Source organism: Hoplias malabaricus, chromosome 7, assembly GCF_029633855.1.
Source record: "Hoplias malabaricus isolate fHopMal1 chromosome 7, fHopMal1.hap1, whole genome shotgun sequence".
Lineage (NCBI taxonomy): Eukaryota > Metazoa > Chordata > Actinopteri > Characiformes > Erythrinidae > Hoplias > Hoplias malabaricus.
Window position 1 is genome coordinate 13,562,423 of NC_089806.1, and position 15,311 is coordinate 13,577,733.

Genomic DNA, 15,311 nt, shown 5'->3' on the forward strand with positions numbered 1-15,311 from the left:
TGGGAAGTGACTAGAAAAGGGTGGCCCTCTAAAGCGAGGTCACTTTTACAGAATGAATTGGTTTCCTCATCACAAACTTAAATCAATATTTTATTATTATTACATTTTTAGCCACCAGCTAACTACCATTTATCCCATGTGGCATATCACTATTACATCTCCTGTTTCTAATGGCAAGTGTCACGGTTACAGGGGGAGGATGAGGAGGCGGACACACACGCAAGGAGTCTTTATTAACAAGAACAAAACCGAACATAGCACAACAAAAGCAGGACACTGAAAACACAAACTATAGAAACAGAAACACACAGAAAACAACCACAAACACACATCTACACACAAGAGCAGAAAAGGCAGCACTGAAAACAAGGGACTATATATATACACACACACAGAGCACAGACAAGACACACCTAGGAAGGATAACAAGAGGGCAGGGTAACAAAGGAGGCACAGGTGGAAACCCTAACGAGAGGGCAGAGCTAAGGCGGAGACAAGAGACCAAAACAAACACAGAGTCATGTGCTGAAAGACCACATAGCAGGGAAACAGCGCAGAAAGGCAAGAGCATGACAGTAAGTAATCCACCGCTGGTGAAAAACCAATTCTAACGCCCTCAATTCCAATGTGATATAGTCACATATGGTAATCACAAATCCCTGTGTAATATGTGAGTTTCATCTAAATTCCTCCATCAAGTCTTTCTCCCTGACATTATATTGTAATTTGGTATGATACTTTACATGAAGGTGTAAAAACAAGCTGAATTATTGGTGGGTTCAGCAACAGCTGAGCTCCCTCTCATATCATCTTGGTTCATCTTGGTATCAAACTTTATCAGGTAACAACAACCATAAAACTAGGACTTTTGATTCTGCACTATTGGCCACTGGAAAAACATGGTATTTGTTATCAAAGGTTCCAGTACCAAAAAAAACCCCTTCAAATTTACCACTGAAGACAGTAACTTGAATCGTCCATTACCACAGTTCTCTGCACCCAGAAAGCACGGGTGGGTGGATGGATAGATGGATGAACACTAAGATGGATGGACATTACAACACTAAAGCAATGCACAAGCAACCAGTCTGTAAAGATGCTTTCTTCGACCGTCCTTCATTTAAGTTTCCTTGGCAACCAACATCCCATCACTTTGATAGACTGATCAGTGATGGACAGGTTGTGACCCCTCAGGGCAGGATGTAATCAGTACAAGGAGAAGTGGATTCAGACAGGACTGCAGAGCCTCAGCTCTCACAATAACATCACCAGTGCAGTGAGATTACCAGCTCTAATCTGGCTAATCTTCAAGCTTCGTCTCTTTTTTTTTCTGAAATACCTACCAATAAAAGTAGCCTTTTATCACTGAAATGGAAGAAGATACGATCCAAATGCACATTCTGCACTTGAATCTTTGCTTCTCAAGCCATAAAAGGTAGTGGTAACACTTAAAACATGCATTTATTTTTCATACCACAACAAAATGTGTCTTCTCCCTTTCCAACTGTGGCAGTGAGCACACACACCTGCTCCCAAGGAACGGTTGGGGGGGGTTCTTGCTCAAGGGCATCTCCGCCATGGATTGAAGTAGGAAGCACTGACTCCTTCACTCTCCCTTACCCCCAATTTTCCTGCCAGCTGTAGGGATCGAACCAGCGACCTTCTAGTTCCCAGCCCACGTCTCTAACCATTAGTCTACAGATGAATGCAGGTGTAAATGTAATGGCTGTATGAGCCTTTTATTAAATATTCTTAATGGCTTATTCCTACATATAATGAGAACTGACCTTGTTGTGGGAAGTTTTATAGAGGGTTATGCAGGTTTACGGCAGTTGTCATGTAGCCTTATACATGAACTCAGAGTAAAATGGTAGCAAGGCTGTTTTATACATTACAGAACATAAAAGTCACCAAGTCACAAGGTCATCTGCTAGCATGAGAAACCACAAGGCTCAGAGAGAGAGGGACGAGACCTGAGTGAAGGTACCGGCGTTGTAATGAGGAGGCCACATCTTCCCTGAGAGAGTTCCTCTCCACTTGCACCCTACCCCCCACACCACCCACCTCCCCCATAAACCCCAGTCACGCTCAGTGAGCAGCGAGCTGAGGCAGCAGAGACGTGGACAGGTTTAAATTCTCATCACACGGACCAGTACATCAGCTCCTTCGCCGTTTATTTCTCACAAATGATTTTCATCCTGAAAAAACTTATGGAGACCCCTTGAGATCATCTTGCTTCAAGGCTTCGATATTGGTCATTTTCTGTGAATTCTGGTGGGACCAGCAGTGGTTGGACCTGTACATTTGGACCAGAGTCACAGCTCTGTCCCGATATATTTCTCACAAATTTCTTTCATTGAAAAAATGAAAATGGAAGAATTGGAACCTTGTGGAGAGCAGTTGGCTGAAAGGCTGCACACTGATATGAAATGCCCTTTTAAGATATTGCCACTTTAAGGATAAATTTTTTTTTTTACACAAGAAAGGAATATAAGAAAATGCGTATTTATATTGTTTCCAAATCCATTATAAATGTATCTGTTTAAATGTTGAAATATCAACACTTAGGACCATTTCTGAGATAAAAATGTTCTGATAATGACTATATGTAATTTTCTCATTAATTTTATAAGCAATACAGATGAGTGATGAATGTAGCTGTATAATACAGTACTTGACAAAACCTCTAGAGGTCAATGTTTAGTAAAGTCTTCACTCTCAGAGTTTAAGGGAGGCATGAACGTGACAGAGCTCCTCATGGTCACCCAGAGCAAATTTCATATGAAGGCGGTGGCTGAGCAAGAAAAAGCATGAAGGCTACTAAAGTCTATTTTCAGGCTCTGGCCTTTAGGCATTTCCAGAGCAGTATCTGAAATCACAGTGAAGGTAAAAGGGTCAAAAGACAATTTAAGAAAACTTCTTATCAACCAAGTACTCGATAAGGTCAGACACTGTAAATAAGATCCAGAGAAATTTTATTGAAAATCAGTCATCTTTTGTGGGGCGGCACGGTGGCGCAGCAGGTAGTGTCGCAGTCACACAGCTCCAGGGCCTGGAGGTTGTGGGTTCGATTCCCGCTCCGGGTGACTGTCTGTGAGGAGTTGGTGTGTTCTCCCCGTGTCCGCGTGGGTTTCCTCCGGGTGCTCCGGTTTCCTCCCACAGTCCAAAAACACACGTTGCAGGTGGATTGGCGACTCAAAAGTGTCCGTAGGTGTGAGTGTGTGAGTGAATGTGTATGTGTCTGTGTTGCCCTGTGAAGGACTGGCGTCCCCTCCAGGGTGTGTTCCCGCCTTGCGCCCGATGATTCCAGGTAGGCTCTGGATCGCCCGCGACCCTAAATTGGATAAGCGGTTACAGATAATGAATGAGTCATCTTTTGTAATCTTTAATCATGTTTCCTCCCCAAATACGCAGTCTTATATACAGTAGATGTTCCACTAATGTTAGCAGCATTGGTGTCTAGTATAAACATGAGCAAGTACACACAGTGTCATTTATCTGGGCACCACTAGTGCCAGTGGTGTCCAGACCATTTTTACATTGCTACAAAAACAATGGGAGGTGTGCTCTTATCTAGAAATGTAACTCGATAAACAATAAACATTCATTCATTCATTATCTGTAAGCTCTTATCCAGTTCAGGGTCATGGTGGGTCCAGAGCCTACCTGGAATCATTGGGCGCAAGGCAGGAATACACCCTGGAGGGGGCGCCAGTCATTCACAGGGCAACACAGACACACACACATTCACTCACACATACGGACACTTTTGAGTCACCAATCCACCTACCAACGTGTGTTTTTGGACTGTGGGAGGAAACCGGAGCACCCGGAGGAAACCCACATGGACACAGGGAGAACACACCACACTCCTCACAGACAGTCACACGGAGCGGGAATCGAACCCACAACCTGAGCTGTGTGACTGCGACACTACCTGCTGCGCCACCGTGCCGCCCACAATAAACATTAATTTATTAATTATTCATTCATTTTCTGTAACCGCTGCATGCTGTTCAGAGTCACGTTGTGTCTGGGGCATGTCCAGAATCACTGGATGCACCACCACAGGGCACCACACACTCATACATTCACTCACCAATCCACACTTATTGCTACTTTTACACAGCCAATCCACCAACCAGTGTGTGTTTCTGGACTGTGAGAGGGAACTGAAGCACCCGGAGGAAACCCATGCAGACACAGGGAGAGCACGGCACACTCCTCAAAGACAAGGTGAGGTTTGAACTCACGACCCCTGAATCTTACTTTTTAAAAATGTAAGGGGGAGAAACTGTGAGTGTATCTTCCTTCAAGGCTTCTGATGAAATGTTAGAAGAAGGTGTTTGTGATAGAGTTACAGCCTAGAGCTCAAATCTGCTCAGGTCAGAGACTGGGCCTCTCAACTGACAGAACTATTTTTTATCAAATCGTCTGTGCCCTGCCTCTAACAAATTACAGATCATGTCTTTAGATATATTTAAATGTGTTTGAGCGAATGAACGGTTTCTGTAAAGCGGCTGAAGACTTTTTGAAACTTTCTATAAGCCTATATTAAAGAGAAAGTCTGATGTCTTATAATGACAGTATTTCTGTGGTAAAGTGTCTGAACATCCGTCATCCTGCTTCAGTTAAAGACTCAGCTATCATGCTGACATCTTAAAAGTGCTAAAGTGCTCTGTCTGTCTGCCTGGGCCTAAATCTGATTGTCTAAACTGACAGACGATTTAGCTCTGTCCAACGTGCCAGCACAGAATGAAATGTTCTTGCAGCTGTTGTAGGGAAAAAAAAGCTTGAGTGTGACACTATATTTTAGCTCCTCCTGGCGATTTGAGCTGAGTTACAGACCCAGATAACTTACATTCTTGGTGAACAATATGTTGTTTAATGTTATAGTACATGTATTTATCATGCCATAACAGGCCACATCATACACATATTCTTAATGTATTCAAGGGTTTATAGCTGGTTAATAGCAGCCTTGAGATTTGGGCTTAATGAGCTGCTAAAGTCTGCTTTTGTGTTGCAGTAGGTGAGTCCAAAAACACATTGATACCCTCCAATACAACAGTGGACCATGTCCATACCAAGTAAAGTAAAGTGAAGCTCAGCAGGATCTAGATATTACTTTGAAATAAGAAAAAGTCCTTGCCTCAGTCTCTAAATCAAACCCCAGAACAATGAGCTGGCACTAAGAGCCGCAGTTGATCAGCTTCTGAGATCATTCTGAGCCATGTAATAAAAACAGGACATTACTGTAAAGACAGGATCAGGACGTTATACGCACGTCCAGTGTGAGAGACCGTACAATGTGGGGAGATCTGGGGAAATGTACTATGAAGCTAACAGGAACACACTTTCATTGAGCTATAGAATAAGAGGTAGCTTTAATTTCCTACTTGGATGCCATCACATACATTGTTTCCTCAAACACAATGAACACACCTGGTGCTGTATACAAACATGGCAAGACTAATGTGGAAACGAATGGACTTACACTTAGCGCCCTGACACAATCGTGGCACTGTGTCCACAGGAAACTAAACAGCAATAGAGGAAACCCTATATGGGTCAGATCTCAATTAACTGGCACAAGTTCATCCCCTGACATGTCTGTGGCCCAACCAGGCAAAACATATTTTATTATTATTATTATTATTATCGTTACACTTATATAGCGCCTTTCTAGATACCCAAGGACGCTTTACAATCTACACTGCTCAGAACGCTCAATTCACACACACTGGCGAGAAGCGGCAGCCAAACGCGCACAGCGTACTCTCAACCAGAAACGACCGTCCACCTGGAGGACTGCATCGGGCACTAGGGTTTAACCCAGGACAGAGCGCCAATCCATATCTGGGCTCACACATACAGACATTCATTCACACACCAGGACAGTTATTAGAGAAGCCAATTCACCTACCCTCCATGTTTTTGGACTGTGGGAGGAAACCGGAGCCCCCGGAGGAAACCCACGCAGACACGGGGAGAACATGGAAACTCCACCCAGATGGGACTTGAAACCAGGATCCCAGCGCTGGGAGGCGAACGTGCTAACCACCAAGCCACCGTGCCGCCCTATATAACTATGGTTAGCTCCTCAAAAGTAATGTCTGAGGTAAAAACTAAAGAAGGAAACCTTTTTTTTTTTTTTTTACAGTCAATAAACAATATAACACACACACACACACACAAAAACAGAATGTTGATGTTAATGCGGGGCGGCACGGTGGAGCAGCAGACCTGGGACCTGGAGGTTGTGGGTTCAAGGTGACTGTGATGAGTTGGTGTGTTCTCCCTGTGTCTGCATGGGTTTCCTCCGGGTGCTCCGGTTTCCTCCCACAGTCCAAAAACACACGTTGGTAGGTGGATTGGCGACTCAGAAGTGTCCGTAGGTGTGAGTGTGTGTGTCGTCCTGTGAAGGACTGGCGCCCCCTCCAGGATGTGTTCCTGCCTGGTGCCCAGTGATTCCGGGGAGGCTCCGGACCCATCACAACCCTGAACTGGATAAGTGCTTACAGACAATGAATGAATGAATGTTAATGCTGTCCAATAGTATAAGAATATCTAGACTGGCAAGTTTACAGCAGACAGCTAAATCTTTTTTTATATCTAAAGTAGGGGTGGGACTTGATTAAAAAAAATAATCGAATTAATTAGAAGCTTTGTAATTAATTAATCGAAATTAATCCCATTTTAATCACATTTCAATATTTAGCATGAGAAATATAAGCTTAAATTCCAAATCTTGTTTATTTTCCCACCAGTCTACTACCAGTGAATTGGTCAGTTTGTCTGACGTGGACTCTGACATTTTGTTTCTGAATGTGAACCCCGACATGTGGTCGAGTGTTGACTGGCGACACTGTTTCCTGTTTACAGTAATCCCTCGCTACTTCACGATTCATTTTTTTCAAGGGGGCTTTTTTATTATTTACATGTATTAGACTGGGCCTGTAGGTGACAAAATATATCATTTACAAGTATTTCTTACGCACAGTACGTGTGTTGTTCATGTCCACATCCGAGTGAAATTTACTTACGCTAAATAACAGCTTAGGAATTACTCTATTAAAGAAACTGGTGGGATATCACATGTAGTTCCAGCTGAAAAACATTACAGATCGACTGTTTAATGTAAAGGGTGTGTTGTTAACAGTAACAGGGAGGGTTTTAAAAGTCCAAATACTCGTTAAATACATAAAAAATATCTTTCCTCTACTTTGCGGAAATTCATTTTTCGCGGGTGGTCTTGGAACGCATCCCCCGCGAAAAACAAGGGATCACTGTACTATTAACATTATCTCATGCACGTGGTGCAAAGATGCATTAAATTTTTTATTTCGTTATTTTCCCTGTAACTAATTAATCGAAATTAACATGTTAAAGTCCCACCCCTATTCTAAAGTAATCTCATTTAAATAGCTTTACTCCAAGTACATTTCAAGCATTTCTCTTGTGCTACTCTTCAACAAGATTTCACACAATGCAAAATAAAATATTCAGGTTTCAAATCATGGAAAAAATAAATATGAGATTAAAATTCCTGGACAATGAAAATACATGGCAGTCTCAGCCATAAGATCCTGTTTAAACACGTAAAGGCAAACAAACTCTTTGATATATTTAATACAGTCATGCCTACAAATGGAGGTATGTCCATCATTACCCTCATTCATTCCGAAACAATGCCACACATTTGGAGAAAACCACACTAATACACTCACCAACCACTTTATTAGAAACATGTACACACCTGCTCAGACATGTAAATATCCATTCAGTCGATGAAGTATCAGCAGCTAATCAAATAAATAAATAAAATCAGAAATTCTGGTCAAGAGCTTTAGACACGATTCACAAAAAAACATCAATATGGGGAACTGTCTCTACAGAAGAAAGACAAGAGTCTCCAGAGATATAACAACCACTGTGTGAGCAGCAGGTCTCTGGGCTGGTCTTGTTCATGAGAGAGAGAGTGTCTAGACTTCTACGAGCTGACAGGAAGGCTACAGCAGCTCAAATAACCACACCAGTGATCCTCTGATTCAAAATACTGCAAAGGACCACCTCAAGTTGTACTCATGTCAGACATTACCATGAATCTGAGATTAAACTAGGGCTGTTCAACTGAAAACGAAGTTAAAGTTTTAACAGCACGTCTTCCAAAAGGTAAAATTATAATATTACAATTCCATATAAGAGATCTGATATAGCTCTTGCTCCAAGAAGTAGATCTCTACCTACTCTTTGTAGAATATCAGTTGAAGTTTTCCTTTATATCTGAGTGTGATGAGGCTACTTCTGTTCAGAATGAGCAGGCTGTGCCTCAGCGCCATGGACATGCCATCCCATAATCAGGATGACCATCACTGATGACAGGCCTGACTGCTTACATTTCTGTATCTCAGCACTTCTTTTTCTGAATATGGCCATTCAAACTGAGTCATCGCTCACTATTCATAAGATCATAAAAACCTGCTGAGTAGATCACCTCTGCTTGCTCAGAATGGTTCAAACATGCATGTGTTGCACGTAACGCGCTGCTAACCTTACAAAACGTTCTCATAAACACTGAGGAGATTGTGGAAAGGCTTTGTAAATGTCAGGTTCTTACAGAGATTAATCTTCCATGCAGAAAAGAGGAAAGCTCTTAGTAGAGCTACCCTTCCCAAGCCTAGATAAACCTGGCTCTCTCACTTAGTAATTCACAGCATAATAGCTCATAAAGTGCTCATTTGTATCCAGCTGGACATTGCATGCATTTTTTAGGAGGTCAGATGGAATGGTTATGAGCAGTGTAGCATAAGGTTTTATTGTCAAATTGTAGTCCGTTCAAGCTCCGCCCACTAATGACACACTGGACAGACTAGTAAGTATCCATGGGTAACAATCACTGGTTCAGTGATTGTCTGGTTTCAGAGCACAGCCCTTATATATGGTGGATAAATTCAGTACATTCACAGCTGTCCTCCCTGTGCTGGAGAGTCTCTTACAACATTCACAAGCACAGATGCCCACCACCTTTATGCATCCATCCATCCATTATCTGTAACCGCTTATTCAATTCAGGGTCGCGGTGGGTCCAGAGCCTACCTGGTATCAGTGGACGCAAGGCAGGAACGCATCCTGGAGGGGGCGCCAGTCCTTCACAGGGCAACACACACACACACACACATTCACACCTACGGTCACTTTTAAGTCCATCTTTATGCACAGGGGAGTTAAAGATCCCACTATGTTGCATAATGAGGGGAAAAAAGACTGTTATGTTCTGTTAGCCACATTAGCATTTGTGTCATAAGATCTAAGAAAACTGTTAGACTGCGCGTTAGATTCTGCATTTCTCTGTTCTTGTGATCAAATCAGTTCAAGTTGTTCATACACAGAACATATACAAGCTTCATTAATCATGTTATTTCACTCCTGGTTTCAGTTTGTAGTAACAGGGGTGCTGTATTTTACATTTATTACCTGTGATAGGGAGTATGGGACACTAACTGGGAAGCAGATTGAGCTGCTAAATGAACAGAGCTCTGTTTAAATATGTGACATGTATTAATGGGTCAGGGATCCACACTAATATTAATTTAATTTTAATATATAAATAAGGACTAAAAGTGTTGAAAGAAACAATAAAACTATATGAGTAACCACTAAGTCGTAAATATGGCAACTACTCTGCACAGTGATGTCACCAGCAACTCATGGACGGTCCACTCCACTGTGGAGCAGTGATAATGCATTCTCTGGAGTGAAGGAATTCAATCCAATACTTTTAGGATGTGTATTTCCTTTTTATTATTATGGCAAATGATCCTCGTCTACTGTAAAATCCTGCCCTTTAGATTAGAGGCTATTACTGCAGCAAAGGATAAGCAGATCTCCATAATTGTTTGGTCATATTGTGAATGTTGAAAAAGCATTGCATATTCCTTTCAAGAGAAATACAAAGTCAAACAACAATGACTCTGTGCTGAAGAGATGGGGATAGAGTGCTGTCACTGTGAGAAAAAGTTCTCATACAGAGATTCAGAGTGCTCTTTAAGCATTAGAGACAGTGGTCTTAACATGTCCAAAGCCTTCATCGTCAAACACTCCACACTTGCACTTTTTCTGGATTAAACAGAGCTCTAACCCAATGCTACTTTTAGAAATACTGATACGTTTGTCTTACATACTTTACTACATTTTTAAAAATAAGTGTTCGTAAATGGATATGGACAGAAACTAACTGTATGGGTATGAATTATAACACCATGTGAAGGCTTCTTTAAACTAGTGACTAAAATGTCCCTCAAATAATCAAACACAAGCAGCCTAAAGATTACTTTGACACTGATGGGAGTACAGACTTAAACATCAATGTTAGACAATGGAGCATTTAAAAATTGTTTTATCAGCACCAGCGTCGTTCCCTTTATGCAGACCTTCTCAGGCTCTTGCACCAAAGCCCTGTACACTTTAGTGCATTCCCTGCCCCAAAACACACATTTGATGTTCATGAAGGTCTTGTTAATGAACTGTTGAGTTGAGTCAGGTGTGCTGGGATTAGTGACAGCTTTACAATAGAGCAGGGCAGCTCCAGGACTGAGGAAACAGTTTTAACATTCACACTTACAACATTTGGCAGACCTTCCCCTCCAGAGCAAATTAAGAAGGTTAAAGCAACATTAGGAGTCTTGGCTCAGGGACTGTATTTTGTGTAGTAGAATGAAACCCCAGTCTGCTTAGTTGAAGTCAGTGGTGCTATCAACTGCAATATAGCAAACACCAGTTGTAATGAATGCACAGGGTCTTGGTGAGTTAATGACTGAGGTAAATGCCCAAACCTTGGCTGTTCCAGGCTCCTGAAGCTCCAGTGCTTGTTTGTGGAGCTCAGCTGTGACCATTTGGCATCTCTGGCACAGGCTGGCACCACTGCCTTCAGGATTGGGTCTCTGGCCCCACTGCAGCTCCTCAGCCGAGTGAAGCCTCTTCCTGGGGCTGAGACCACCACTCTGCAGGGGCTCATCACTGGTCGAGCCTTCAACTAGCTGAAAAAGAGCAGACACTCACTGAGATATCATCAATGTATTTAGAATGGAATGGTACACTCTGATCTATAGATCTAATAAATTAATAAATTCTAACAAATTATGGGTGGCACGGTGGTGCAGCAGGTAGTGTCGCAGTCACACAGCTCCAGGAACCTGGAGGTTGTGGGTTTGAGTCACGCTCCGGGTGACTGTCTGTGAGGAGTTGGTGTGTTCTTCCTGTGTCTGCGTGGGTGTCCTCTGGGTGCTCCGGTTTCCTCCCACAGTCCAAAAACACACGTTGGTAGGTGGATTGGTGACTCAAAAGTGTCCGAGTGAAGGTGTGTGTGTCTGTGTTACCCTGTGAAGGACTGGCGCCCCCTCCAGGGTGTATTCCCGCCTTGCGCCCAATGATTCCAGGTAGGCTCTGGACCCACCGCGACCCTGAACTGGATAAGGGGTTACAGATAATGGATGGATGGATGATCCTATTTATAACCAAGTGCAAATGTCTGAGCACTGGACAAATCCCATTTGTTGATTTGCAAGAAAATAAGTCCACATTTTAATGTACTATTTATTTGCTGCCCCATGGGGAAATGTTGCCCTGTCTAGGCTGCGTTCCTGCCTTGTACCCAATCATTCCAATGCAGCACCCTTGATCAGAATTAAGCATCAAGAAGTGAATGGACAGATGAATAAATGCCTTTAACATATTGACAATATAAAACACAGAATTTTTTAAAACTTATGACACATTAATAAAAACATCCTATATGTTTTATTTATATTTTATATTAAACTCTGCAAACACATCTATATTGTTCTCTAAATCTTGCAGAAATGTCATAGTTTATGTTTTTCTTTCTTTAGAAGATTAAAAAAGCATCCATAATATCCACTCTCTGTTCAATCCTATTGTATATTTTTTAAATATATGTTATTTACACTTGACAAAAAATATCTGAAACTACATGTACAAGACAACTGCTCAGTCATCATAAACAAACTGCCTCTTCAGTGAAAGTTAAGTCAAGAACCACTGAGAGAGCCATATTAAACACGACCACAGTATAGGACCACAGTATGTTTAATGGCCAAATTTATACCACATTCAGTTAATACATGTTTAAACAGTTCAGGACCCTCTCACCCTCTTTTTCCGGTGTCTTACCGTAAACCTCCGGTAGTTCATTCTCCGTCCCGCAGAAAGCCAGGTTTTGTGCATATTTCAGTCTAATGTCTCTAAAACTGCCAATATACTAAAGAGAGCCTGGTTGTCCTCGGGGGAGACGACGAACTTGCTTTTCCATAACTTTGTGGCCTCTGTTTTGAATGTCCTTCTTTAAATGAGCTGAGTTCGCGATGTTGAACCGCGAGAGAGGGTACAGTTGAGCTGTTGTTCTGCGGTTGGCGTTGACACTAAACGGGACTGAAGTTTCAACTTCAAAGTTGCAGTGCCGTTAAAACCGGGACACTGAGGGGAGGGGGGGACGTTGGAACACAACGTGGAGATTATCCACTCCTTTCCGAAGAGCCACGCCCCCAAACCAGGATTGGGTACTGAAAATTAGCGCTCGGCTTTTTTCACTATCGATTGGTTACTAGTTTCTAATACAAACGCTCCGCCAACGGCTTTATCCACCAGGCAATCACAAGGAAGGGGCGGGGCTTGTCGAAATACGGGTGTGAAAAAAAAAACAGTTACTCCGTAGGCTTATATTGTGAGTTGAAATTAACGTCTTTTAACGTTCTTTAAACTCTGGGTAAAATATTTATTTGTGGACAAATGTTCAATAAATTAATTGTAATTAACTGATGTGGAATAATGCATAACCACAGCGAGCAGATAAAGAGATAAAAAAAAAATTATTAAAAAATAAAAGTCTAAAATATATGAACTTAAAAGTCATGAATTTGTCATATCTAAGAATCTAGAACTGGTTTCTTAGGTTTATGACATAAGAAAGTTGGATGTCTGAATTCACCCGTTTGAAACTTCCGTTGAAACACAGCAGTTTAGAACTGAAAAAGCTCAGCCATTCACTGCTAATTGAACTCATACCGTATCATACCGTCTGATGTATAACACATTTAAATCCGTGAATGTCCCTTTATGTTTTAAAAACCCAGCGTTTAGACCTATCCAATAGAGAAGCCCCTCGGCTGTCTGGCTATTGGTCGTTTTTTCTTAAAGGCTTAAGGTGTCCTGATAACTTCTGTAACAAAATCTCCCAACAACCGAATAAACATCACTCCATTCAGCTCACACAGAGAGAGCGCGCGTCTGCGGGATGGAGCTGCTCAGTGTTACTCTGGCGCCCCCTCTTGACCAGCCCCTGGGATTGTTCCAGACCGACTCTAATGTGCAGTACAGTAGAACTAACACAGCAGAGTGAATGTGTGTTTGTAAGTGATATGATATCAGAAGTAACGTGATACTGGATTTTAAATTAAAGGTGTCTCTTTTGAGCCTAATATAATTGTCTGTGATTGCATTTTTTCAGTTAGAATAATAAACAATTTAGGACTTAATGGGAATTGAAAAATAACAGGTGATTTGTTAAACCTCAGGTCCTTTATTTTTCTGTTTGTTTGTTTGTTTGTTTTATTCAAAATGTTCACAATCTCTGAATCATCTATAACCTGTTTTTTTCTAAAATGAATCCTTTATATCTGTAGCAAGATCCACAGAAATGAGTTGTTATGAATTTGAAGAATCTATGACATCACAAAGTGTGCATTAGTTGTATAGAGTGATCAGATTATAGTTTGTGCTACAGGCTTTAAGATGTGTTTCAATGCTCATATTTAGTTCTTGTTCTGTTTTTCTTCAAATCAGCTCCTACAACACTCTATGTTCAAAATGTATAAAAGCATAAAAACATTTGGATACAGATTTTGGATGATTTTCACTGAACTACACCACTCTAAATGTATTGGAAGGGCTCCGTCTCTCCCACGATCACAGCTCCACTGCTCAAGGCAGGGGGGCTTTATTTCCTATTTAATATATACCCCACCAACCAATATTATTCAGCCATCCTGTGGGCAGTGTCCAGTGACAACTGATGAAGGATTAGAGGATGATCAACACAAACTGCAGAAACAGACGAGTCTCTGACTTACCCTTTGACATCAAGGTGTTTGTGTGTCTGACAGAGTGGACAATAAGTGGACACAGTGTGTAAAAACTCCAGCAGCACTGCTGTGTCTGATCCACTCATACCAGCGCAACACTAAGAACCTCCCCTGCTCATTGTCCTGATCACTGCAGGACAGGGGGAAATGAAGCTAACAAAGTATGCAGAGCAACAGATGCACATCTGTCTGTACTTGTATGACTTGGAAGCGCTATAGGGATATATGAGCTCTCTAGGGAGAGTTCCAGTGCTCCACATGCCATGTGATGATATTGTTATAAAGGATTGTGATAAAGTGAGACAAAGAAGTTATAAACATTGCACCACGTGACAAAGGGCACCTACCTTTTGTTTTCTTCTCAGTAGGTGACTCGTAAATCCAAAAATGCCTTCAACTCTCGTGCTGAACTCCACAGGTGTTGGGCTTTTCTGAGCATCCTCGCGCGCCTTTGATGAATCCTGTAAAGCCATAAAAGCCGATTCCGTTCGATCTCTCTCTCTCTCTCTCTCTCTGAACCTCTCTTTAAAGTGCAGACTTCTGCTCGTGCGCCTTCATCTTTTGCAGCGCACTGGACTCACCTGCTCTCCCTACGTCCCAAACACAACTACAGCACGCGAGCCTCCAGCCTCTCCTCCTTCTGGCTCTCCACCTTTTCCTTCCATCTCAAAACGCTCAAGTCTTCCTTAGCCCCTCCTCTAACTCCACCCCCGCAACAAAAGCCCCTCCCCCATTCACCTTGAGTCATGTATGGTTCAAAAACAAGAGTCGTATATGAGCAAGGTTCTCTCTGTAAGTTACTTACTTGTCAAAACGGTAGACAACCCACACATATAGTTGTGCACACCCTGCTAATACAACATGCATAATACACCCTGGAGCAGCTGCCTATGAGCCTAAGATTATGAAACCACACAGCATCAGTCCTAAAGAGCAAAAAGAATCATATGGAGCAGCAATAGAGCATTATCCTCATTTTGGTTTGTGCTTTTGAACACTTTGAGGTCTATTAGTTGTCGAAAATCCTCCGGAAGCCATTTCCGCCGTCAGCAGACAGAGATAGAGAAAGCCTAGCACACCAAACCAAGACACTTTGTTTTTCTTTTACACATTTACAAATACTGGGGCTTCCTAAAATCACATTAGGCTGGT

The 15,311-nt window shown here is 42.0% G+C and overlaps 1 protein-coding gene across 1 annotated transcript in view; it reads right to left on the reverse strand.

Annotated features, from left to right (window-relative positions):
* kif26aa (kinesin family member 26Aa) overlaps nucleotides 1-14,765 on the reverse strand; it is a 105,104-nt gene extending 90,339 nt beyond the window's left edge. Inside the window, exons 1-2 of the mRNA XM_066677371.1 lie at nucleotides 14,507-14,765; nucleotides 10,836-11,039 (exon numbers count right to left, since the gene is read on the reverse strand). Coding sequence (XP_066533468.1) covers nucleotides 10,836-11,039; nucleotides 14,507-14,632 — 330 coding nt within the window. The 5' untranslated portion in view covers nucleotides 14,633-14,765. The remainder of the gene's footprint in view (nucleotides 1-10,835; nucleotides 11,040-14,506) is intronic.
* Nucleotides 14,766-15,311: the final 546 nt, after the last annotated feature.